This window comes from Vigna unguiculata, chromosome 9 (genome assembly GCF_004118075.2).
Source record: "Vigna unguiculata cultivar IT97K-499-35 chromosome 9, ASM411807v1, whole genome shotgun sequence".
In the NCBI taxonomy this organism is placed as follows: Eukaryota; Viridiplantae; Streptophyta; class Magnoliopsida; order Fabales; family Fabaceae; genus Vigna; species Vigna unguiculata.
In genome coordinates this window covers 3,153,972-3,178,458 of record NC_040287.1, presented here as the reverse complement: position 1 = coordinate 3,178,458, position 24,487 = coordinate 3,153,972, and the positions used below count along the sequence as shown (strand labels likewise).

Genomic DNA, 24,487 nt, shown 5'->3' with positions numbered 1-24,487 from the left:
ATCCAAATTCAAATTCACTTATTACGTACGGTATAAAGAAAAAGGTGTTATTGTATATTGAAATTAAAATTTCGTCTTAATAACTCACATCACAAACAACTTTTCATATCAATTTTTAAATAATGCCATTAAAGCATTTTTTGAATATATTTATTTGTAATATGTAAGTAAGAACCTAATAATTTTCCAAGTGACAGTTCTGGAAACCTCCACAAATCTGTGAAGAGGCACCAACCTTAATAAATTTGGGTGTCGTGTCCTTCTCACATCAACATCACGTGTCCTTCTCTTTCAAGATGCTTAATGAACCTTCTTCTTCTTACCATTTTTAATATTCTCTTACATTTCGATTAGTATCTTCAAAAACACATTTTAAGATTACCCTTCTTAATGTTGTGACTTAGAATTGGGCTTAGGTATAGGTTAGGTTACTTAAATAAGATAAATTTCTTTAATCATTGATAAATTTAAACATTTTAATTGATTTTTATTTAAAATTTTAGTTTAATTGATTGTTTAAAAGTTCTACTTTTATTAGTTGAGATATTTAAGTTTTAAGTTTTCATAAAAATTATAATATTTTTAATTAAGTGTGTGTTGAATTTTTTCATTTATTAAATATCTAAAACTTTTATATCAAGTCCTTATCTTGTTACTTATCAAATAAAGTTATCAAATGACATTTGTTACATTTGTTTTATGTCTCGATATTATTTGATTTTTTGTTTATTGTTTAATTCAAAAAAAAGGAATTAGTATTTTTTTTTATAAAAATAACGAAGATTTTATTTGTTTTTATCTTGTCTAAGTTTGTGATATTATATTTTTAATTTGTAAAATTAAATGATTACGCCACTCTAATTAATGATAAAAATTTAATTAAAAAATATAAATATTTTAGATATTTAATATAATACTATACTATTCATCTTATACTGTCCTTACTTCCTAAAATTTTATTAGGTTTCGCGTGTTTATTTATTTATTTTTAAATGATTTTATGAAAAAAAATTTAAAAGTAGAACAAGTTGTTAAAGTGTACACATGCTTTCTACTAATTATTTATAATTGTTAGCATTATTCTTATAGTTAAGAAATCCTCTTATTACAAATATATTTTATCTAATATATTATAAAACTATTAATTTCAATGACATTAAATTTAAAATTATATAAAAGAAAATAGTTTTTTAATAGTGTCAGACCATTCAATTAAGTTACACTTCTGGTCGATTACTTAATACGCTTTGTTTGTTTTCAAATTTTCTTTATATGAGTGGGAGTTTTGTACATATACACGTATATATATATACACGTGTGTGTATGTATTTATATATAGATGGATTTAGGAGAACAAAGAAGCCATATTTCACTACCAGAATTTTCTGTTTCTGCATACACCGCCATCTTTCTTTGTCCGAATCAATTCAAACACATATGGCTGTGTCTGATAACGAAGATCTTGTATCAGACTACACAGACAACGAACCTTCTAAAAAGACAAGGCGTAGGTTCAGGGACAGGTCCAAGGTACGTTGTTGCCTTCAATCCATATGTTTTTTTGTTTTTTATGAAACTTAGATGCATGTTCTTTTGGTGTTGTTGGTGAATTTGATTTTGTAGCTGACAGAAGAATAATATACAAAAACTGTAGTTGGTTGGCGTGACAAGTTTTGTGCTTTTTGTTTTTTGAATTTGATTTCTGTGCGTGGTTGTATCTGTTTTTTTAATTTTATGATATGGGTTTGTTTTGTTTCGGCTGAAAATTAAGGAGGTCTTGTCCAAACAAGCAGTGAAGATAGTCAAACAAGCTGAAGAGCATGAAAGGTTCATCAACAAGGTGGGTTTGTTTTGCTTAATTTCTGTTCATGTTTTTTCAGCTATGGATTTCTTTTTCATCATCTAAGGCCATTTGGGTATTTGGGTATTACTAATATTCAACAAGCTTTGATTTTTTATTTATTTATTTCTGTGAATGTTCAGGTGACTCATCTTTTGGGGGTTCTTGGCTTCGGTGGGTTTTGCTTCCTCTTTGGGGCAAGTAAGTTGATTCAGATAGAACAGTGTAGTGGTTTTCCTTTCTCTCTTTCTCTTTTGAGAAGATTCAATGCCTTCTTTATTGGTTTTCATTTCTTATTACCCTCTTTTTTTACCAGGGCCACAAGCTGTTCCCTTGGTATATTGTTTGTTCTATGTCGTGTTTGTTCCTCTCCGTTGGATATATTACAGGTTCAAGAAATGGCATTACTATCTCCTGGTAAATGATGATATCTCATACTCTCTCTGCAACTATGAAAGAAACCAGTGAAGTGCTTACTAACCACACAACTTTTTGACATACTGTTTTAAATTTACTCTTCATTATTGACTGAAATGTGTTAGAAAATCATAAATTGGTGTGAATCTCATTACTTATTTAATAAGCTTTACTCATGATTTGCAATTTTTAACTAATTTTAACCACTTATAAAGAGTATTTTAGAAAGTGTGTTAGAAACTGCTAGACCCTGTTTCAATACCTTTACTGGTTAAAATCATTGGAACAATGTCTTAATGTTCTTATTTTTATAAGGATACAGGTATTAATTTCATGTGTTAAGTAGTAGAAAACTATGTATGAAAACAAAGCAGGTAAGTGATTGCTCATATGTTTCAGGATTTTTGCTATTATGCCAATACAATCTTCTTGGTTTACCTCCTTTGTTATCCAACGAACGAAAAGCTTTTCATGGTTTGCTTTTCATTCGCTGAGGTAAGCATGTTCTCCTTGATAATTTGATATCTTGATAGAACAATGGTTCATTTGTCAACTTTATGACTTATTCAAGAACTGTGGCAGGGACCATTAGCGTGGGCTTTGATTGTTTGGCGCTGCAGTTTGGTTTTCAGTTCTTTTGACAAGATTGTCAGTGTTCTTATCCATCTTTTACCTGGTAATGTTATAACTTCATTTTTTAATTACTCCTCTTTTTTAAACAATAAAAAGAAAAGTTTCCATTGTCAAATATTGGGAATGACTGCAAAAAAAAGGGTCTGTATGTGTTATTGCATAGCGTGCACTAAGTAAATTTTTATGGAACATCTTGATAATGCGTATTTTACAGGCTTTGCGTTCAAATTCTATTATCTTCATGATTTTTCCATTCAATTTTCAAAAGATTCTGGAATAGTATTGTGCATTGGGGTTGGTTTAATTTAACTACTAGTTTTTCTGCACCTAGATAGATCCTTATAATATGATGCGTGAAGTAACATCAATATTCAATAGCTTCATGCTAGACATGGAAATCAGTAGTTTAGTTGTAGTAGACAACTTTTGCTAGCTTTTTCTGAGAAATAACAGAAATATGGTTTCAAGGCCACAAACTTTAATTATAAAGGGGGATAATTTTGTAGAATATTTAATATTCTATCTGTACAGAACTCAATTCATGATTAAATTCTGTAAGGAAATTTAAAAAGCGGCTATGATAGCTAGAATGTATCCTTATCAAGGAATTTGTATAGGTGCATATGAAGGATTTCTTGATCCATGCTTGAATTATGTGATATCTGCCAGATATAAAACCACTTATGAGTCTTCATCTAAGAATATGCCCCTAAATCTGTATGTTCAATTAATATATTTTATTCTGAATATTATAAAAATGTTATTTTAACACTTGTTTATCCATGTTCAACTTGAATTTCTGTATAGACATCAACATTAGAGCTGCTACAATTGGAAGGAACTTCTGATATAGGCTTCTTAACTTTATGTCTCTTACTCTGCTTCTGTTTTGGTTTTGAGTTGTGATAGACTTGTCAAACATTATGCTTCTAATGCAATTGTTTTCTTTTCTTTTCAGGATTAGTTTTCTTTTCTATTCGATGGTGGAATCCTGCAACCTTTGAAGCCATGCGTCCAGAGGGAACTGCTGCAAGAGCTTCATGGCCTTATATTCAAGATAAATCATATCTCTGGATGTGGCTGTTTTTGGTTCCCTTAGCAGTTTATATTCTGTGGCAGGTTCTGTACTTTCTCATTGTCAATGTCTTGCGCAGACAACGGTTTTTAAGAGATCCTGAAGTCATGACTTCCTACAGGTAATCAAAGAACACTCCTAAACTTTCACTCCATTTTGGTATCTGAAATTTCTGATTTTGTTGTCTCAACTGTTTCGTAGGGAACTCTCCAAAAAGGCTCAGAAAGCAAACAATGTGTGGTGGCGTTTAAGTGGCTTACTTGGAGATCAAAATCGGTTGTTGATGTTCATCATTCTTCAAGGGATATTCACTGTGGCAACCACAGCACTAACTGTTCCCATATTCTTGTCCTATGAACTCTCTGTGGTTTTCCAAATACTGAAGATTTCTGCTTCAGTGTGGAATGGGGGAAGCTTCCTGATAGATGTAATGCCTAGGCAGGTGATTCTCAAGGAGAAAAAGAAATCAGAAATGCAACATGTTCCAAATCAAAATCATCAGTGATAGATGGTGCTAGAAAATTTTAGGTAGTTCAACAATTCTTCATGATATATGTATCCATATTACTCTTGCTGTGTATATTACAAGAAGACCTCACAGTGTAACCGATCTAAGGTTCTCAAAATGTAGAAGTGAAATATACCAATGCACATTCCGTGTGCCTTTGTTCTGATGGGCACTTTGTAGAACAGTCATAAAAGTACAATTTCTTTGATCCTTACCACAGACTTTCTGATGAAGTTTAGTACACATGTCCTTGCCACATTTTTGTGTCTGTCACATTCAAAAGTTGCTCAAAAATCAACAATGAAATGATCAAATCCATTAAGCGTTTAATTCTGGAGGGCAAATTTAAGCTGCAAATTTCATAATTCAAGGCAAGAAAATGATATTCCATGGTGTATTTGAAGATGTAGTTGAAATTTGAATAAATAAATGTATGAACGAATGAAACTCAAATGAAATAGCATGTGTACACTTGTGTATTTTGGATTAGTTGCTGAATAGTTGAACATTTATGAGAGGGAATATTTGAGTGAACACTTTAGGGACCAAGAAAGGGGCACCTATATTAATTCAGACAACAGAAGAGATGAAAACATTCAACATCAAACATTGGTATTCATTGTTTGGTTTCAATACTGTTCGGTAATTTGTTTAAGATGTCAACAAATACTCAGCCAGTGAACTTACTGCAATTAATACATATTACTAGAGTAGATAAAAACACATATCTGTGAATGTTGAACGAAATATTAATTTAGGGAATACTAAACATTATTTTCTTTCTTTAAGATAAGCAAAAAAAGTGCATAGTGAAATTTGCAAAATCAACTTAATACAATGAAGATTGTACTTACTTACATTCTATCATTTAACTATAGCTCTTGTGGATACAAAATCTTAAAAACTTTATTCAACCTTCCAAAACCTTTTCACTTTAGTAGATGAGATTTTATACTAACCTATATTTATAGTTATATCTTTAATGATGTGAAATATTTAAAATACCTTAAATCCACAACAATAAATAAGATATAAAAATACAAGAAACCAGTATTGTGTTGTAATTATTAGATTTTGTTTATTTGAGAAATAATCTGGTAAATTAAGTCCTCCGGATATAATAATCATGTAACTTAGATCCTTTTATGACCTAATTTGTTGACACATTCATAGACGACAAGTTATTTTTTTAATCATTAAAACCAGAGGACTGTTCTTACTTTTTTTTAAAAATAATCAACATGCTTTTTTAAAAGGAATAACAAAAGTTTATGCTCGGGTCAATTTAAATATTATCGTCTGAATAAATTTGCTTAATTTTTTAAGAATAAAAGGTTTTGTTTGCATGGATTAGGACACAGATGGGTGGTATTTGGGTGCCCAAAAGAAGGAAGGAAAGGAAAGATTCTTAACGGAACTGAAAGTGCTTCTCTTTAGCCCTGAAAGCTAAGTACGTGCTTCAAAATTCACACTTTTGTTTGTGATCTTCAACTCTTGATGAACACAACAAGAAAAAAGTCACCAACGAAAATGTTCCAGAAACACAAAAATCACATTTACTAATTCAATGATGTTGCTCCCAAGACCAAGGTTTGTCGAAAAACCACCAGAGGCTCCAATAACACATCAAAAACAGAATCAGAGCCCTAGTTACCCTGCTATACAAATATGTTAAATAAAAAAAAATGGCATGAATCAATGAAAGCATGTGAGGGAAATAAAACAAACTCAAACCCATACCCAAGATGCTGAAGCATTCCTCAGTAGCAGGCTCTAATACCTGAACTAAAAAATACCATAATTAGAGCCATGTTTTGTTGTTTTTTCTTTTTCACTCATTCATTTTCTACAACCTACGAGGCAACGAGACATTGCTTTTCTCCTTCAAGGAGTTGAGTTTTTCGAGCTTCCACTCTCCCCTGCGCTTAGCGATGAACGATTCAGCCTTAAGGTTCACATCGGGGCTGGGACAGAAAACGCCGTTACCATCCCTAACGCTCTCGCTCACTGTACTTTCCGATACATTCATTATAATTTCTTCCCTTTCTGGAGAGCTACACCGCGAGCTATGGTTGCTGCGTATCCTGACGAAATCTCCGCGGACAACGAACTTCATCGCCTTCACCTTGAACGGCGGAGGCGGTGGCGGAACCGGAATCAGCGGCGACTGGTTCCCGACGTTAACTGACTCGTGAATCTCGTCGTGGAAATTGGCGCTTCTGCTCGGCAGCGGTGGTCGCCCCGTGTTTCGACGGCGTGGAGGAGACGGCGGAGATGGAGGAGACGGGGGAGGGATGTGGCTCTTGCGCTTTGACCACCGCTTCGACGGCGGAGGAGGTGGCGGGGGTGGTGGCGGTGACACTGAGTGGATTTTCTTGCTCTTGCCTAGTCCTTTTCGGAATAGACTGTGGAACATTGAAGTTGGTGGCGGAGGAGGTGGTGGAGGTGGCGGCGTTGGTGGTGGCACTGTCGTGGTGTTCGTTAATTCGTCGGCATTTTCTTCGTAATGTTGATCGTGGTTATCTTTTGCTCTTTGCTTCTTCTTTTTCTTTCGCTGGTTGGAGAGAACTGAAGCCCAAACCATCGCTATCTCTCTCTTCACATTGCTCTTCTTTCGCTCGCTCTTACGCTCCGATCGCTCCTTCGCCGACGGCGGCGGCGGGGTCGGAGGAGCCGGAGGTGGAGAGCGGATCGTCGTGAACTCGCGCTCGTCGAGCTCGACGGTTATCTCACTGACTCTCTCTGTTTTCCGATGCGACCGTCGTGCATTGCGACGTGCCGATTCCGGCTGCGGAGGAGGAGGAGGCGGCGGTGGTGGTGGAGGAGTTGGCGTAGTAGATTTCACCGGCGGTGATGGAGGACGAGTTTCGAAGGTATCAACCGGAATTTCCTTTTCTCCATCTTCTTGTTGTTGGTGGTGTTGATGCTGATGCTGTGGCTGTGGTGACAGTGATGGTGGTGATTCCGGAAACCGTTTGTGGTGGTCGACGGCGGGAAAATGGTCCCTGGCCGGAGAGCGGAACTGCTTGTCGATTTCAAAATCATCAAAGAAGCGGAACTTGTACCGGTCATCGCCGGTTTCCCACTGGCGCAGATCTGGATAAGAGCTGCTGTTTCTTCTCATCCTCAACCGCGTATCACCGGTTGCAGGTGACTGAAACCGGTTCAGAGGAGTATCATTAATATACTCTTTTCTTTCCCCTGTGAACCCAAGCCACTGAGGTTGTCCTACGGAAGAGACCTGTCGAAACGCAGCGTTTCGATCCGGAACGGCGTCGTGGTGGTTATTTCTTGGGGTGTGTTCGTCGTCGTTTCGTCTGGCAAAGACGCCGCACAGGATTGCGAAAACGACGAGGAGGATGTTGAGGGAGTCCCAGCTGGTCTTGACGGAGGCCGGGCGTATGAGGCGCGTGGCGGCGGAGAGGAGCGGCGGCAGAGCGAGGAAGAGGATGGTGAGAATGACGATGGGGAAGAGAATGATTATGAGTGGAGGGCTGAGTAAGGGTGGCGATGAGTGCCAGGAGCGACGGTGGGGCATGGTGGTTGGTGGTGGTGATGAGGGTGTTGAGAAAGCAGTGTGAGGTAAGTGTTGTTCTGTTTATGGATATTTTGACAGGTAGGGGACAACGTGAATTGAAATTCTTAAAGTGGAACGACAACGTAACATAACAACTTGTAACCTCTTCATTCCCACCATGGACAGATAATATACTTGGAGTAACAGGTACTCCCCAAACTCTCCTTCTACTGTGCTTCATTTATTTAATCACATTTTACAACAATTATTCTTTCAGAAACAAATAAAATGAAGTTTTTTTATTGGACCAATGAAGTCGGAAAAAATGTATGGAGTGTAGATTACATTATAGTAATTGTATTGTGATTTTAGAATAATAATATGGTTATTATTTTCAGTTGACGAAGATACAAGACTTTTAATCAAATATATAAATACAATTATTATATTTATATGGCTTAAATACTTTTTGGTCCTCATTTTCGTAGTGTTTGTTACAAATGTTTCTCATTCTCACTATAATGTTTAAAATGATCCTCATTTTTACGGAATGTTTAGAATGATCATCATTTTTGCAATTCGTGTTTTATTTGGTGTAACACCGTTTAAATCATTAACGGAGCATTGTAGGCACGATTTGTATTAGGGTGTATTACGTGTACTGTACACGAATAAGTTGATTGTGTTAAAAAAAGACAAAAACCTAACCTTGAGATCCAATCTTTGGTTAACTCCTTTTTCCTTCTCATTTTTACCAATGTTTAGAATGGTCATCATTTTCGCAATTCGTGTTTTATTTGGTGTAACACCGTTTAAATCATTAACGGATCATTGTAGGCACGATTTGTATTAGGGTGTATTACGTGTACTGTACACGAATAAGTTGATTGTGTTAAAAACAGACAAAAACCTAACCTTGAGATCCAATCTTTGGTTAACTCTTTTTTCCTTATGTAGTCTGTCAAGGACATTTGGACAAATGTTTCCTTCAAAAGTTGTAACATTTTTTTCTCTTGGTGACCCACCTTTCCATTAAATAAACTCTGATTTCCTCGAGCATGGTGATTATGGGTTTGCCTCTTGCATCCACTATGACACTATTAAAAGCTTCACTTATATCGTTGACAATTGTGTCGCATATGGCCAAATATTGGTTTTCCTAGCTCACTTATTTATCCCCAAATATCTAATTAAGCCACATGTACAGTACACGTAATACACACTGATACAAATCGTGCCACATGTATAATGCTCCGTTAATGATTTAAACGACGTTACAGAAAAGGACCAAATAAAACACGAATTGCGAAAATGAGGACCATTATAAACATTCGGTAAAAATGAGGACCATTTTAAATATTCTGTGAAAATGAGGACCATCCACAACAAACACTACAAAAATGATGACTAAAAAGGTATTTAAGCCTATTTATATTTGTCGCATTTTCAGCTTTCTTGAAGAGCAAGCATCTATATTTTGGTACTTAAGTGTTGAAGTCGAATTCCTTTGTAGGGTTATGCTTGACATAACAACACATCTTAAACTAATATGAAAAAGTTGATTATTGAAAATCTTAAAAGAAATAACATAGAACAGAAGATGTTCCTAATTTGTTGTAATCTATGTCGAACTTAGGAGTTTACCTTGCTATTATGTAGATAACAAGGATTTTTAACTGTTTTTCAACTTAACAAGTTTCATTAAGATAGGTTTGGATATATTTTAGAAAATTTTGAAAATGATTGAGATGTTACTTATGACATTAATCTTAAATTAAGAACACAACTTATGAAAGAGATTCCCATGGTTGGGCACTTGGGCCCCAAACTTTTGAAGTTAACATTATTTTGTCCTATTTTTTTCTCTCTCTTATTTGAACATTTGAAGCACCTGTTATAATTATGCATTGCTTCTGCCTTGGTGTGTGTAATAATATATCGAGTTCCATCAATATAACATATTTTAAGTTAGTATTCGACAACAAGGGTATACTAGATCTATTCAAGTTGAAGTCTTGAATTGAAAGTGTTGAAGATCACTCAATCCAATAGAAGTCTTTGAAAATTTTGAAGAAATAAAATTGTGTCCGATCCCAAAAAGAAATATATACTTTTATTAACATTTGAAATCACAAATTAAAATATTAAATAGTTAGAAATAAAAGAAAATTCTTACATCATATATGGCGTAAACAAGTTATCCTAACATAAGGATTAACTAATTTACCATTGAAAAAAAGAAGAAGACTATCACTTTGTAAGAAATATTCAAAATATCTGTTGAAAAAACATCTTTCCAAACACGATACAATTTTTTTTCGATCATTGCAACTTGTGGGCCAAACAATGTCGATACCAAGCAAATGCAAATTCAATTAGTGACATTTCGTATATAACATGATAAACCAAACAAACCCCTTTACTTGTTCCAATCCCAATCCAATTTTTAAGTTCATTCTTGAAATAAACCACGTTGTCTTTATCCCCCAATTGAATCTACACGTATTAAAAAAAGTAACAAAGAAGGGGAAGAATAAAAATATTTGAGATATAGACAAACAAAAAGAAATTGAAAAAACAAAACTTACATTGTTTCAACAATCTCTTATTTTGTCCCAATTGTGTCCATAAACAAACCCATGGTACCTAGTCACCTAATCTATGTTTTTCATGTATTTTTTTCTTCTCTCGCAAATAAAAAAAAAAGGGTTAAGTTAAGGTGACGTGGAGGAGAAAGAAGTAGTATGAATTTGTAGTGATACGTGTTTGGTTGGTTGCGCCTGAATGATTGGAGTGTGGAAGCAATGATTGAAACGCACTTCCTTTCCAACAAGAGAACGCTAAAACTGGCTTTTCGGGAGCGCACTTTTTTAAAAGATGAAAACCCAAACGACACTTTAATTTTATTTTTTCTTCGAAATTTTTACTGTGTGAGTCATTGTTGGCACAAGTGTTGCCAACCCACCCTATCCATTCATTCTTCTTTCTAGCCTTATGTCCTCTCTTCTCAATACTCATCTGCCTCTACTTTTGTCTAAAAAAACATCATTTCACCAAACACACTTCTTTCTTAGCTCCACTTCAAAAAAAAGAAAAAGAAACCTATTCACTGATACAAACAGTTACGAGATCTATGGTCAACTCTAGTTTGGTTTAATCATTACCAAGCTCCAAGGAATGACAATGGTGCAAGAGATTTTGAATATATATATTATCAGCAGAAGATAAAAATATTTAATAGAATATTTTGGATGTCGAAACTCTTTACAATTTATGTATAAGTATTGTTTATTTAGTAAAGAAAATAAAAAATCTAGAAACCTTCGTAATTGTCCTACAAACTAAGGTTTCTTTTGTTTATCAATCGAGTTGATCAACATTATTATGTTCACTAATTCAAGTTCAAAGCAATTGTTTAATAAAAGACGGAACTTAGGTACAATGAGTTCGTTGATATAAGAATTCTTATGGTGTAGATGTGCTAGTGCTTATACTTTGATTTCCTTTCCACCGTAATGAAGTAGACATTTGATATCATGCATATTCCTAATCTTTTGTTGTTAAGCTTCTAATGGCTCATTGAGATTATACTTCATTCTCTAATTAGCAAATACACTTGTTTTTTAAAGAAAATTTCTTGTTGAGTCTCGAGCTTCTTATAATATAAAAAATTATTGTTTGAAAATGAATGAAGTGGTATAATTATCCTAAATATTTTGTTGGCTAACAAAAATCAAGATATAATAAGATAATGTATATGTAAAAATACTTCTGCAATTGAAATTAATAACACGTAATGGATGTATAACAAATGAGTGATACTAAATAGTATCTGTATCATAAATATTAATCTGTTTATAATATTTTAACGTATTTTTATGTGGATGAACTCTGAAGAATAATTGATTAGTGTCTTCTATATAATCTTATGCTTAATATCATAACATTATTTAAGTAATTAATCTTAAATGTGAATTTATATATATATATATATATATATATATTTTTTTTTTTTCTTTATGATTTACCTTACTTGTTTCCTATTTAGGATAAGTGTGAGAACATTAATATCAAGATATTCAAAATCATTTCTAATAAAACTTGTAAAACATTAATATTTTAATTAAGTACTAATAAGAGAGCTTAGATTGTTATTAAGAGTTTTAGATAACCAATCAAAAGTTAAAGAGTTTATTAAGAATAATATAAGTTGATAAGAATATCGTATATACCATTTATTTATAATGTCTTTACAAATACACATTCTCCTTAATTCAAATAAAACAAAGCACTTACTTCTCCCCTTTACACTAAAAAAAAAAAAAATCTCACAAATATATATAAAAAAGAACACGTCTCAATCTTAAATTGATTATTTCAACTTTTCTAACAACAATATCATTTTTTATAAACATGCGTTTGATTATCAATTAAGTAATTCAAAATGAGTTTGATTATCAATCAAATAATTCAAACCTTCTTTGCTTGACAACTAATTTTATAGAAATTTCCTAACAGTCAAATTTTAGTTGAATAGATGTGGTTGGATAAAATTATTTGCAATTTAGGTCTATGTATTAAATATTTAGAATTCATTTTCATAATTAAAAGAAATTATTACAGAATTGTAAATAAAAAAAAAATACTGTAGTTTTTGTCCTGTAAAAACAATTCAAGTCAATTAAAATTCTTCAGTTTCATTAAGATATCCATTTTCAATTTAATTTTTTAGAACTTGTTTTATCTCAATAAAATCTATATTATACTCATCGTGAACGTGAAATCATTTTAGCTAAACTATTTGAATTTAATCCACGAAAAGAATTTCATATAATTAAGTATTTAAATTTGCGAAAAAAAAAAATAGTATTTGATTTTGTATTATGTAAAGGTTGTCCTATTTCTTGTACTTTCTAAAAAAAAGTGCATTTTGTGCCGTTTGCATCCATATTTATTGCCTGAACCACATTTTTAACTTTTTATTGTGTTCTCTTTTTTGGCTGAAACTCGTGATATTAATTAAAACATGTAAAATCACCATGCATGCAATTTGCCATCAAATCGAGTTTTTCTTTTCTTTTTCACTTTTTCTTGGTTCAATGAAGAGTGACTGAATCTTAATCAAATAAATAAATAAAATAAAAAGAGATGGCCCAGAAGTAGGAAAAGAATATTATTTTAAGAATTAAACAAAGGGACACCACTTTGGATAGAAATCTTTTAACTACCAATCTCTTTATCACAACAATATAATATTATAATATATATATATATATATATATATATATATATATATATATGAATATAAATAGAAAAAAAGTACTAGTTAATCCCTATCTATACTTGTCACAGTTCTTGAATTGGAAACATCTCTTTGGTGAAATTATAAATTCTCAATAAATTTTAATTTTTTTTTGTTGCTAATTGATTAAGATCATAATAAAAATTTATTTAAAATAGCAAATTTTATTTAAACACACCAAAATTAACTTTTGTACTCAAGTTACGTACTAAGGAAATTGAAAGGAAAAAGAAATACATGTTATAAAATAACCCTAACCTACAAATTCTTAAATTCATAAAAGAAGTTATTTTACAAATTTCAGCTATTAATTTAAACATAAATGAAAAAAAAATGTGAAGAAACAATTAATTTTGACTGACATGCTATAAAATGGAGTGTAATTAAAGTGTTTTATGGAAATATATAAAAGAAAAATGATAGTGCATGACAGATAGAAATATAGCATATTGTCAAATATGTTGTTGATAGGGTAGGGATAATATTTTGACATGCACCATTATTATTATATATTTCACTTTCATCATCTTCTCCCCCACTCATCCAAACAACCACTATTCATCTTCAACTATTGTTATTTTAACTTTTTATTTTAATTTTTTATAATAGTGTAATGTGATGATTTAAAAATGATTAAAATAATGAATTAAAAATAGTAAAAAAAATAAGTAAAAATATCGATATTATTTAAAATTTTAGGTTTGGAAGGGAAGGCTTACCTACAAACTCACCCTCTCTCACTCTCATCTGTCACTCCTACTTTCCATTTCACACCCCATCTTACATTCTTTCTTTTTCATCACCAAACCATTCTTTCATGGCTATATGCTAAAATGGAATTTAACTCCTTCACCATATGCTTCAAATCTCAGGATAATATGACTTTTTTTTTTCGTATATTTAGTAGTCTCCTATCTTTTCTTCTTCAAATTTTTAAAACCTTTTTCAAAAATAAAACTGTAACAAAATTTTAAGTTAAGAAACAATACATATTTTAAGGATCAAAAGAAGAAATAAAAAACTAATTTTTCATCTTAATTTTTGAATTAAACTAACTAAGTTGACTATTGTGTTAGTTTATTAAACTCATTTTTCATCTTAATTTTTGGATTAAACTGACTATTGTATTAGTTTATTATATTAATTCTGACGAGATACAGATGATAAAATATATATTTATAAAACTCTCGTATCAATTAGAAATAAAGTCTTATTAATTTATAATATATAAATAATTGTAAACTTTATTTTATAAGTTGGTTATGTATGGTTGAATTAGGTTTAAAATCTATTTTTCAATATGGTATTATAAAATCACAAACTAAAATCTATCTTAATAATTATCAAATCACTTATTAATATCTGTTAGGATCGAACGCTTACTACTAGACAAAAAACTATAACCAATAGTCAGGGTACATCTATTTTTATTTAACAGTGTACCAACCAAATGCCACAATCCAATTTTGACTCGGTCTATTTGGGCATTGTTACAGGACAATTGATGCTACCTGCAACGATATCTAATCTCACCATCGTTCTTAGATAAAAAAAAACACTAAATAAAAAATAGGATTAATATATATTTCTATTTATTTTTATTTTATTTTCATCTAGTGTATCTATCTTGTATGGAACTCAAGAGAAATTCACGGATATATAGACTTTCTTTGATATAAATAAATAAATAAATAGTATATCGTTTTACAAGGTTTTCTAAGCAGGTGTTCAATTCAGAAACAATAATGGTCGGTCGATTATTAAAATTAATCCTCGTGCTATTAAAAAATATTGACTTGAAATATAAAATACATGATTTCAAACCTAATATAATACCAAAATAAAATCCCACGCAAGTGACATAAAATAAGAATACTTTTATCTGTGGGACAGATGTAACATTTTATTATAACGATCTCACTAAAAACATATATATTATTTGAATGTTTGTTATGTCTATGTCTTGTGATAATTTCTTATTAAAATATTTTTCTTTTATATTCAAATTTTGACCATTAAAAACTACTAGATTGGATTATGGGTAAGCTGGTTATTCACAGAAATTGAAATTGCACTTCAGATTTGAGATTTTTTTCTCTTTCTTATAACTTTTGGAAGTATATTTGAGTGTGACATTAATATTGCGGGATTTCCCCCTCCATTCTCGTAGTAATAATGAAATTGCTTTCACTTCCATGTTTCATACAAATTATACCGTCTGAAATGTAAATTTGAATTAGAAATCGTATAATTTGAAATATAAATTTATATCACAAATTATTTAATTTATAATGTATTTTGCATTTTCAATTGTCTTATAAATTTGTATTATGGTGAAATATAAATTTGTATTATGAATTGTATGATTCAAAATGTATTTTTTGTTCTGAATTTTTTTCTAAATTTATATTACGGATTGAATAATTCATAATATAAATTTATATTATAAATTGTACGATCTAAAACATAATTTACACTTTATATTATTTATTAAATTTGTATTATGAATTGTACGATCTTAATTGTAAAGTTACAAAATTATATAATTCAAAATGTAATTTACATTTTCGAGTTGTCTTCTAAATTTGTATTAAGAATTATGATTAAAACATGAAAAGACATCGTACACTATCCTTTTCTATTAATTTCATTAGGATATGATTAAAATTTTAGAAAGGATGAGGTGTAGAAAGAAAACATGGGATGCAAGAAGAAATTTCCATTATCGTCCATACGTGACTTTTCTCACTTGTTTAAAGCATACATATAAAATACATATAAAGCCCAGTTCAAAGCCACACACGTATAAACAATATTATTTAATTACAACTTAGTTGAACGTAATATTACAGTTTTCTTTTTTATAGAAAAAAAATATTCTTTTATCATTTCTGGATAAAAATGAGTATAATTTGTTTAGCTTTCAAATATTTTCTTACAGTGTTATAATCATTATTCAAATATTATAACTAATTAATTGTTGTTTCAAAAGTGACCCTATTAATATTTATATATTGATTTGAGAATTACAAATTTATAAATATTATATGTGTAATTGGCAACTTAAATTTTCAACGAATACTTATCCCATCTTTTTTTGTATTCTCTTTATTTTCTTGTGTTGTTTTTATTTTGTCATTATGAATTTCATTACATTTTCTGTTTTAAATGCACAAGTTAGGCTCGTATATATGTTACGTAAGTACGAGGAAAATAAATTAGATGTAAAATGTTTACTATAATTTGTTTATAGAGTTGCTGTAACATTGATTAAGATGCAAGATTTATGCCGATTAAAAAGAAAGTACAAGATTTATCTTCTATTTTTCAATTATCTTAAACAATTTATTTTACTGAATAATACAATCAGTTGATTTTTCGAGTTTAATTAATCAGGATTTTTGAAAAAATAAGGTTAACAAAAATAAAAAAATTAACAATAAATGCATAAAAATTTGCCCCTCACTTACAAACATCCTGGTTCTGCCAGAATACAGTGTTTGGGAGATAATAAAGATATTCTTTAACATGTGCTCTTATTCAAAATAACATCATAGCAAAATCAGAAGCAAAATTCTCATAATATGAAAGGTGAAAACTGTGTAAAATTCGTAAGAACAAAGACAAGATTTCTTTTTGTATACTCTTAATACACAAATTTAACAAGGGTGACTTTTCATCCTTCTCTAATGATACACAGAGTATGCAGCATCTTGAAGCATATTTTTTCTGCATACCTTGTTATATACACATGCAATTGTTTCTGATATGTATTTTAATCACCTCTCCATTCCAACTTTATCACTGTAACTGGTATCAGGGTGAGCGTAAATGAAGAATAGTTCCTATGATCAGCAATGCTACTGTGAATATTAGTGCCTGCAATTTCACCAGTGCATTCAGAAAAAGAAGATACCTAGTGAACTACAATAATACTTTGAATCTTATTAGCTTTCTATACTTAAGAAATGCAATGGCATGAAAGTAATCATTTTCGTCCAACTAATTGTGTGTGTTAGGTTCACAGAGAGTTTTACTCGAGAGAATAAACACCAACGAGACCTCAGCCCGATCACATAAGGCATTGATACCATTTTCAACTTAAAATCTTAAGATAATAAGTGTATAGGTCTTTATCCTTATATAGTATTCTACTTTCTTATTTTTAGTCAATGTGGAATTTAGACTCACACTTAAATTCTTAAAAGTGTAATCATATTTAATGATATTCTAATGCTCTATGTTGACAATGAAAAATGCAAGCTTCAGCACAGAAAATTAAACAAGAGATAGAGAAAGCAGAGAAATGTTACAGCAATTGCAGAAGCTCCTAACCCTGCCCTTTCCCTAGGATCCTTTCTGTAATAATTTCCAAAGTAAAGGATTGTGGCATAGTACCACAGAGGTGGACATAGAAATCCCAGAAGAAATCTGAAATTAAACACAGAAAATCACAACACAAGAAGAAGAAGAAATTTGAGAAGAGAGTATATCAGTTACTTACGAGAACCATCCAATTCCACAACCATAACATGGAAGGGGTCTGTCATAAAGTCCTGTTTGGAAGTCCTCAGGCCCTCTAATTAAGGTATAGGTGCCCTTTTCGGGGTCTCCACCTTCCATTGCTTGACCTAATGTTAGACCAAACTTGTTTAGACAGTTTTAGTGATGAATATGAACACAAGAGACACATTTCTGCACATAATTCTTGCTTTCCACTTTAACTGAGGTATGAGTGAATACCTCTAAAAATTGAATAATTTCTTGCAGATGGCCTTAGAAGATCAAGATGCTTATCAGAGACAGAAGTTGCCAATTCCACACCATTTCTCAAATCAACACTCTCTTCCATACCACAACCTGTTTCAAACCAAATCACATTTCATGTAAGTGCTTTCAGTTCCAAATGCAGTTATATATTAATAGTGAGATATCAAGAACAAGAACATGAACATTCCAAGTAAAGACAAGACAACATTAACATATGCTGTTTCCATTAAGGATCAATACTGGGAAAGCTATATAGATAATCAAGTCTCATTAAGCTGTTTCCTTATCACAACATCTGATATGCTTATCAATTGCTGATACAGGAAAGATTTTCTTGATAAATTAATAAGAAAAGCTTTGACTTTTGAGTACCTTTATCCATTTGTTGTTGTTGCTGAGCTTGTTCAGAACAACAATTAAAATCCCTGTTTCACAGAATTAAAATCTGGAGTGTCAGATTAAGGAACTAATCATCCATTGTGCTGCAACAGTTATCAGAACAAAAACCACACATACTTTATATAACAACACATATAGGAACAGATATCAATTATGATGATGATGATGAGAAAAAAAGAAAAGAAAAGGTTTTTATGCATCAGAAAAAATACCCTTTAAGAGAAAAAACAAAAAACAGAATTGGGCAAACACCAAAAACAGAAGAAGATGAAAGAAACACTTGCCTTGAAAGAGCAACAAGAAGTTGCAGTGATGAGAAGAGAGAAAGGGACAGAAAATTATTTGAAAAAAGATAACTGGTTTGTATCGAAGAGATGGTGTTGAAACATGATAAGATTGGTGTTACCCCATTTCTCCTTTGTGATATAATCGCATCTGAACATAACAAAAGTTGAAACAGCTTGAAGCTGAAGAGAATTGAAAATGTCTTTGTGTTCCTAAATCATAAGAACCTTAGTTTAATGCACCAATTTGAATAATAAATAAAAGTTATGTGTTTCTTTGTGTGATATATAAGTTGTCTTTATCACATAGTCAATTGTGCTACATCACAGTTTATTTACGCAGCCTCCTTGCCTTGCTTTCACATTCTTCTGCCTAATTTCCTCCTAAATAACACATTTTTCATACAATTTTTTAATATGTATTTTCAGTATTGATTATTTTTAGAAAAAAAAAAACCCAAAAACTTGTCTGAATTTCATAATTTTGAATAAATTTAAGTAAATAGTAAAGAATATATTTTTTAAAAATTGTTAGAAGATATCTCTATTATTTGGTTGCAAATAAAAATCAATGGAACCAAATTGTAATTGCCTATTATTTAATAGTCTTGATTGACCCAGCTCTTGTATTCTTCACAAAAGTGTCTTTTGATTGGTCAATGGTCAGCTCTGGACAGTGCTAGGTGGTGGAATATTTTTTTTACAATATATTGGTACGGGTTTTTATATGAATAATTTAATAACAATAAACATTTGAATAATTGTTTTTAGCAAAAATATGTGATTTGTCTTTGCATTTGTGTTTGGTGAAAAGATATTTTAGAAGTCTCAAAAGTCAAGCATTTGTTTTGAAATTGAATCAGGTATACATAGAGATGAAAAATACTTTTTGTGAGTATATTCGTTTTTATTGTGACAAAAAGATATTGAAATTGATGGAGTAGGTTAGAAATAAGATTCATATCTAACTTTTTAACAATACAATATATATATATATATATATATATATATATATATATATATATATATATATATATATATATATATATATATGAGTGTTTCTATATTGATTTTAATATGGTTATTTCATTTGTTATTATAATTTCTTTCTATCGGGGTACCTGATTTTAAAGAGAGAAACTACATTTCTTTTGTTATTGATTTATGTATTCCTTTGTTTTGTTAAGGAAAATAAAACATAAATTTCATATTTTCCTCGAATATTAGGAACGAAATGAATAATCAATACAGATACAAATATGTTAACTTTGCACACAAATTTTCAATATAAATTGGCAAATCTTTTTGTTATATTTAGAAAGTTTTTTCTTCTTTCTTTTTTATAAAATAACTTGTTGTGTATCAAATTAGTTAGTGCATGGCTACTAGCTAAAATGTAGTAAACATTTATTTTCAAATAAAGTACTTTCATGAATTTAAAAATTTATAGTGTATGATTATTTGATCATAGTTTTTTTTTCAACTTTACAATATTTTCTTTATTGATGTAAACACTAATTAGAAATTAGAATGGTTTAAAATTAATATCAGTAACGAGTTCAGATTATTTATTGAATTTTTCTTTTACTATTTCTTTACTGAGCCTTACACAATACATTGATATTGTATATTAAAGAAAATGTGTTTTAAGAAATAAAAACCAATGCTTATTAATATTTTGAAGGATCAACATAATAATAACATAAAAAACTTAACAGAAAATTCAAACTAACGAATAATAATAATAGAGGTACTTGCATTTTGAATGCATCAGCAGAAATATTCAATAAAAGAAAATATCTATTAAGGCAAACACTTCATCACATATTAGAAAATAGATATAATTATTGATTTGGTACCCCAATTTTTTTGTTTTGTTCAATTTGGTACCCGAACTTTTAAAATGTTCAATTTGGTATCCCAATTTTTTAAAGGGGTTCATTTTAGTACCTTCCATTAAATACTAATTAACACCGATTGTGTTGTGTTGAAATGGCATTGTCCATCCAAAACATGTATTTATCAAATAATTAGAATGAAACAAAATTATCATGGATGAAAGGTTCATGATTTATTGTATGACAAGTTGAAAACTTTTCCCTATTCCTATAGTTTCTCTCTTCTCAATGTTTTACTCTTTTCCTTCAAATTATTCCTTTATTTATATCCAGAGTTTACTCCATCTCATGGCAGCACTCCATTGCACCACATTTTTCTCAACAAAACCCCTTTTTTCTGAGCTTGGTTCTGTTCCTGAACCATCCCCAACAACACAAAAAAAAGGTTATCGGATCTTTTTTACAAAATTGTGAGAGAAAACCGAAGTGAAGATGGTAACAACAATTTTGACAGTGAAATGAAAGAAGTGAAAGAACAATGAATGGTGATCATGTATCCCTTAGAGAAGAAGTTGTTAAATTTGTGCAGGGGTGCATTCCAAGCTTGGCTTCATGTCATAGCTTTAGTAAGAGGAAGAGAAAGCTTCTTCTTCCACTGCAATGAACGACCCTCACACCTTCCACCTTCTACCTATATAATCTACTTGATAAATGTGCTTCTAATTCCACTACGTACCCTAATTTCCACCGCAATGTCTCGAACTTGTCGTCCCCTTCTTTACCACGAACCCTAATTCCCAAATCCACCTTCAGATTTAAATTCTCTTTGCTTAAATTTTGTTTTCCAATTATTGTAATAACTTTTTTTTTTACTTCAGAATTTCTTTTTACAATAAATCCACGTGCACAACCCACATTTCTGCCACGTTTTTGATATACAGTGTCACCTCAATACAACACAAACTATGTTAACTGGTATTTAACGGATTGTACTAAAATGAATCTCTTTAAAAAATTGGGATATCAAATTGAACATTTCAAAAGTTTAGGTATCAAATTGAACAAATCCAAAAAGTTGAGACATCAGATAAGTAATTATACCTAGAAAATAGTACTAGTGTGGTTAGTTAGTAAGAAAAATGTTAAAAGAAAGCAGTTTTGAAAATTTCAATGTTGATGTTAAAGAGTCTAAAACGTAGGGGAGACTCGTATTTGGCATCATCAAGTCTTACCACTAAAAAGCGTTAAAAAAGAAACAAATTGGATTGGATGAATGGTTTTTCCATTGACATCAAGACAAGCTCTCATATATTTTTAAACACACTCCATGCCATATGGCACCACCTAATGATTTCAAAAATCAAGAACATTAGGGATAAGATTATTGAATATGTGGTTTTTTATCACTCTTATAAGATTTAGCTATAACGTTATTGTAGAAGAGATAAAACACAAAAAAAGGAGGTTTTTTTTTACTAAAATATTTTTCTCAAGATTCTAAAAGGTTCATACTTGAGTTTCCCATATCGCATGCTAACCGAGTTGTTGTTGGTATTCTAGTAAACTTTTTAACGAAAACCAAGATTGTATGAAAACAATACTTTAATAAATAGAAAACAGTTACGTGAGTTTAACTTAATCCACTCCACCAAAACAAAAAAGCATTTCACCTTAGAGAGCTTTGTGGTGTGCCACGTTTCAGAACAGAGCAGAACAGAACAGAGAAGAACACTCTTTCTTCTTCTTCTTTCTCTCTCGAAAACACTAAATTCTTCTCTCTGCCCCTCTTTAATTCAGTGCCTGTCTACTCTTTTCTTGTTCATTCTTTTTTTTACTTTATGCAAATATGGGGGAAGAGGCGAGTGTAACCAATTTGCGTAATGAAAACGGTGGAAACGAAGATCAGAACATGGAATTCGACATTTATCCTTTGAGTAGTTACTATTTTGGATCCAAAGACGCAATTCCCTTCAAAGACCTCTCTCTACATAATCACCTTCTCAGGATTCAATCCAAGTTCCTCTTCTTTCTCCCTTACCCTCTCTCTTTTACTTCTTTCATTCATTCTCTTTCTTCTCTTCTCTTATCATTTTTTTTTTATATTCTTTTATTAGCTATGCTGCTCGTGGATTACGAACTTCTGTGGAGGCTGTCTTACTGGTTCGTTGCTTCTTCCTTTTATCACTTTCCTCTTATCAATTTCTTAAGAATATTTAGCAACTGGTGATGTATTATTTTGCAATATTGTGGATTCTCTTCTGAATATTCTTACTTTGTCATGTGAGGTCTATATTCTGTTCCAAACTTTCTTTTGCAAGTAAAGTTTGAAACTTTTTATTAAAGGATTGAGATTTGGGAAGGCCTGATTCACTTAGCTTTCATTCTAGTTTATGGGTCTGTTTCTGTGAATATAGATGTTCTCATATCAGCCTTTTTATATTCATTTTTTTTTTTAAATTATACATAAACTATTAGAAGTGCTTTATTTTTTCATTTATTTACCCAAAGAGATCCTGTTTGATAATCTTCATCTTAGCTATTGGGCATTTGATTTCAACAAATGGTACAAATGGGTCAGAGTTTTTCAATATAATTCTGAAGTGAGTACACGATGTTGTATCAGGTTGAACTGTTCAAACATCCACACTTGTTGCTTTTGCAAGTAAGAAATTCCATCTATAAACTTCCCGGTGGTAGATTAAGGCCAGACGAATCAGGTACTAGAGGAAGCTCAAACACTGAAATGAAAAGCTTTGAGAATATTTTTTTGTGATGCTTTTTTACTGAAGATGAAATTTGTGAATCTGTAGATACTGATGGATTGAAGCGTAAGCTGACAAGGAAGCTTTCTGTTGATGAAGATGGAGATGGTTCAGAATGGGAGGTATTGTATTACACTTGTGCTTGTGCATTTTCATTTATCATTAAAACCTCACATCATCATATAGAGCAGCTGAACCATAATTTGCTTGGTTCAGGTTGGTGAATGCCTTGGAATGTGGTGGAGACCTGATTTTGAAACATTATTGTACCCTTTCTTGCCACCAAATGTAAAACAACCAAAGGTACATAATTTCATTGGCTTGTTTATACAAAAGTTCTGATAAGGGATGTGCTAGTTTCATAGCCTTGGTTCCTGGTGTAGGAGTGCACAAAAGTGTTCCTTGTGAAGTTGCCTGCAAGTAGGAAGTTCATTGTACCCAAGAACATGAGGTTGCTTGCAGTTCCATTGTGCCAAGTTCATGAAAACCTCAGGGTACAGACTAAGAAAATCAAGACATTTTTTGCTCCTCAGACATGGTTTTGGATAATTGTTGGAGTTTAACTTCTTTACCTTTGCATTTTGCAGACATATGGGCAAATAATATCAGGGGTTCCACAGCTTCTGTCAAAATTCTCTTTCAACATGTTGGAATCTTGATGCTTCATCCATTTCACTGTCTCTGCTAATGAGGGTTTTCTCCTTAGCATCTGCTCCTCATTTCATGGTGGACACAGATTTTGTATATATCATAGCTTTCTATACCAAAAATCAGACTCTAATGTTCAAAATAGATACATATATCATACATGTATTGTTTGTTAGTGTGAGATTTTGTACAGAGTAATGGAGTTATGATTAGTTATTTCATTCTTGCCTTTCTTTTTACCTGATATCATAACTCAAACTTGCATTCACATCATAACTCGGACTATAATATTTTAATACATTGTACAAAATAATAATTGTAAACGATAATCCTAAACAACACATTGATATGAATACTAAAGGTAAACACTAAATGACAATGTAAAGAGTTTCTAGTGACATGGGGTGGAAAATCCAAAATCCTAAAGTAGAGGGAGAAAAAAATTATGAACCGATGGATTTTGGGTGAAAAACTAAAACAGAAAGAGAATTATA

General features: G+C 31.3%; 4 protein-coding genes across 6 annotated transcripts; 2 read left to right on the top strand and 2 right to left on the bottom strand.

Annotated features, from left to right (window-relative positions):
• The first annotated feature begins 1,330 nt into the window (after positions 1–1,330).
• LOC114196097 (uncharacterized membrane protein C776.05-like) lies at positions 1,331–4,731 on the top strand. Its single transcript, XM_028086622.1, has 8 exons — positions 1,331–1,530; positions 1,772–1,840; positions 1,984–2,041; positions 2,157–2,257; positions 2,657–2,752; positions 2,840–2,933; positions 3,849–4,086; positions 4,167–4,731. Exons 1-8 carry the CDS (start codon positions 1,438–1,440, stop codon positions 4,468–4,470), a joined length of 1,053 nt encoding a protein of 350 aa, XP_027942423.1. The 5' UTR covers positions 1,331–1,437; the 3' UTR covers positions 4,471–4,731.
• Positions 4,732–6,319: 1,588 nt separating this feature from the next.
• Positions 6,320–8,011, bottom strand: LOC114162686 (verprolin). Its single transcript, XM_028046643.1, has one exon. The coding sequence runs from the start codon at positions 8,009–8,011 to the stop codon at positions 6,320–6,322; it is 1,692 nt and encodes a 563-aa protein (XP_027902444.1).
• Positions 8,012–16,811: 8,800 nt separating this feature from the next.
• LOC114162691 lies at positions 16,812–18,999 on the bottom strand. 2 transcript variants are annotated; one of them, XM_028046648.1, is made up of 6 exons: positions 18,868–18,999; positions 18,435–18,487; positions 18,036–18,152; positions 17,797–17,923; positions 17,606–17,723; positions 16,812–17,171 (listed from the first exon to the last, which is right to left on the bottom strand). In XM_028046648.1, the coding sequence occupies exons 1-6, from the start codon at positions 18,894–18,896 to the stop codon at positions 17,109–17,111; spliced, it is 507 nt and encodes a 168-aa protein (XP_027902449.1). In that variant the 5' UTR covers positions 18,897–18,999; the 3' UTR covers positions 16,812–17,108. The 2 variants fall into 2 exon arrangements, with proteins under 2 accessions (XP_027902449.1, XP_027902450.1); XM_028046649.1 differs by having other exon boundaries at positions 18,746–18,998.
• A 3,222-nt stretch (positions 19,000–22,221) lies between these two features.
• On the top strand, positions 22,222–24,226 carry LOC114162490 (pre-mRNA cleavage factor Im 25 kDa subunit 1). 2 transcript variants are annotated; one of them, XM_028046402.1, is made up of 7 exons: positions 22,225–22,599; positions 22,698–22,743; positions 23,207–23,300; positions 23,394–23,467; positions 23,562–23,648; positions 23,729–23,839; positions 23,933–24,214. In XM_028046402.1, the coding sequence occupies exons 1-7, from the start codon at positions 22,430–22,432 to the stop codon at positions 24,002–24,004; spliced, it is 654 nt and encodes a 217-aa protein (XP_027902203.1). In that variant the 5' UTR covers positions 22,225–22,429; the 3' UTR covers positions 24,005–24,214. The 2 variants fall into 2 exon arrangements, with proteins under 2 accessions (XP_027902204.1, XP_027902203.1); XM_028046403.1 differs by lacking the exon at positions 23,729–23,839 and having other exon boundaries at positions 22,222–22,599; positions 23,933–24,226.
• Positions 24,227–24,487: the final 261 nt, after the last annotated feature.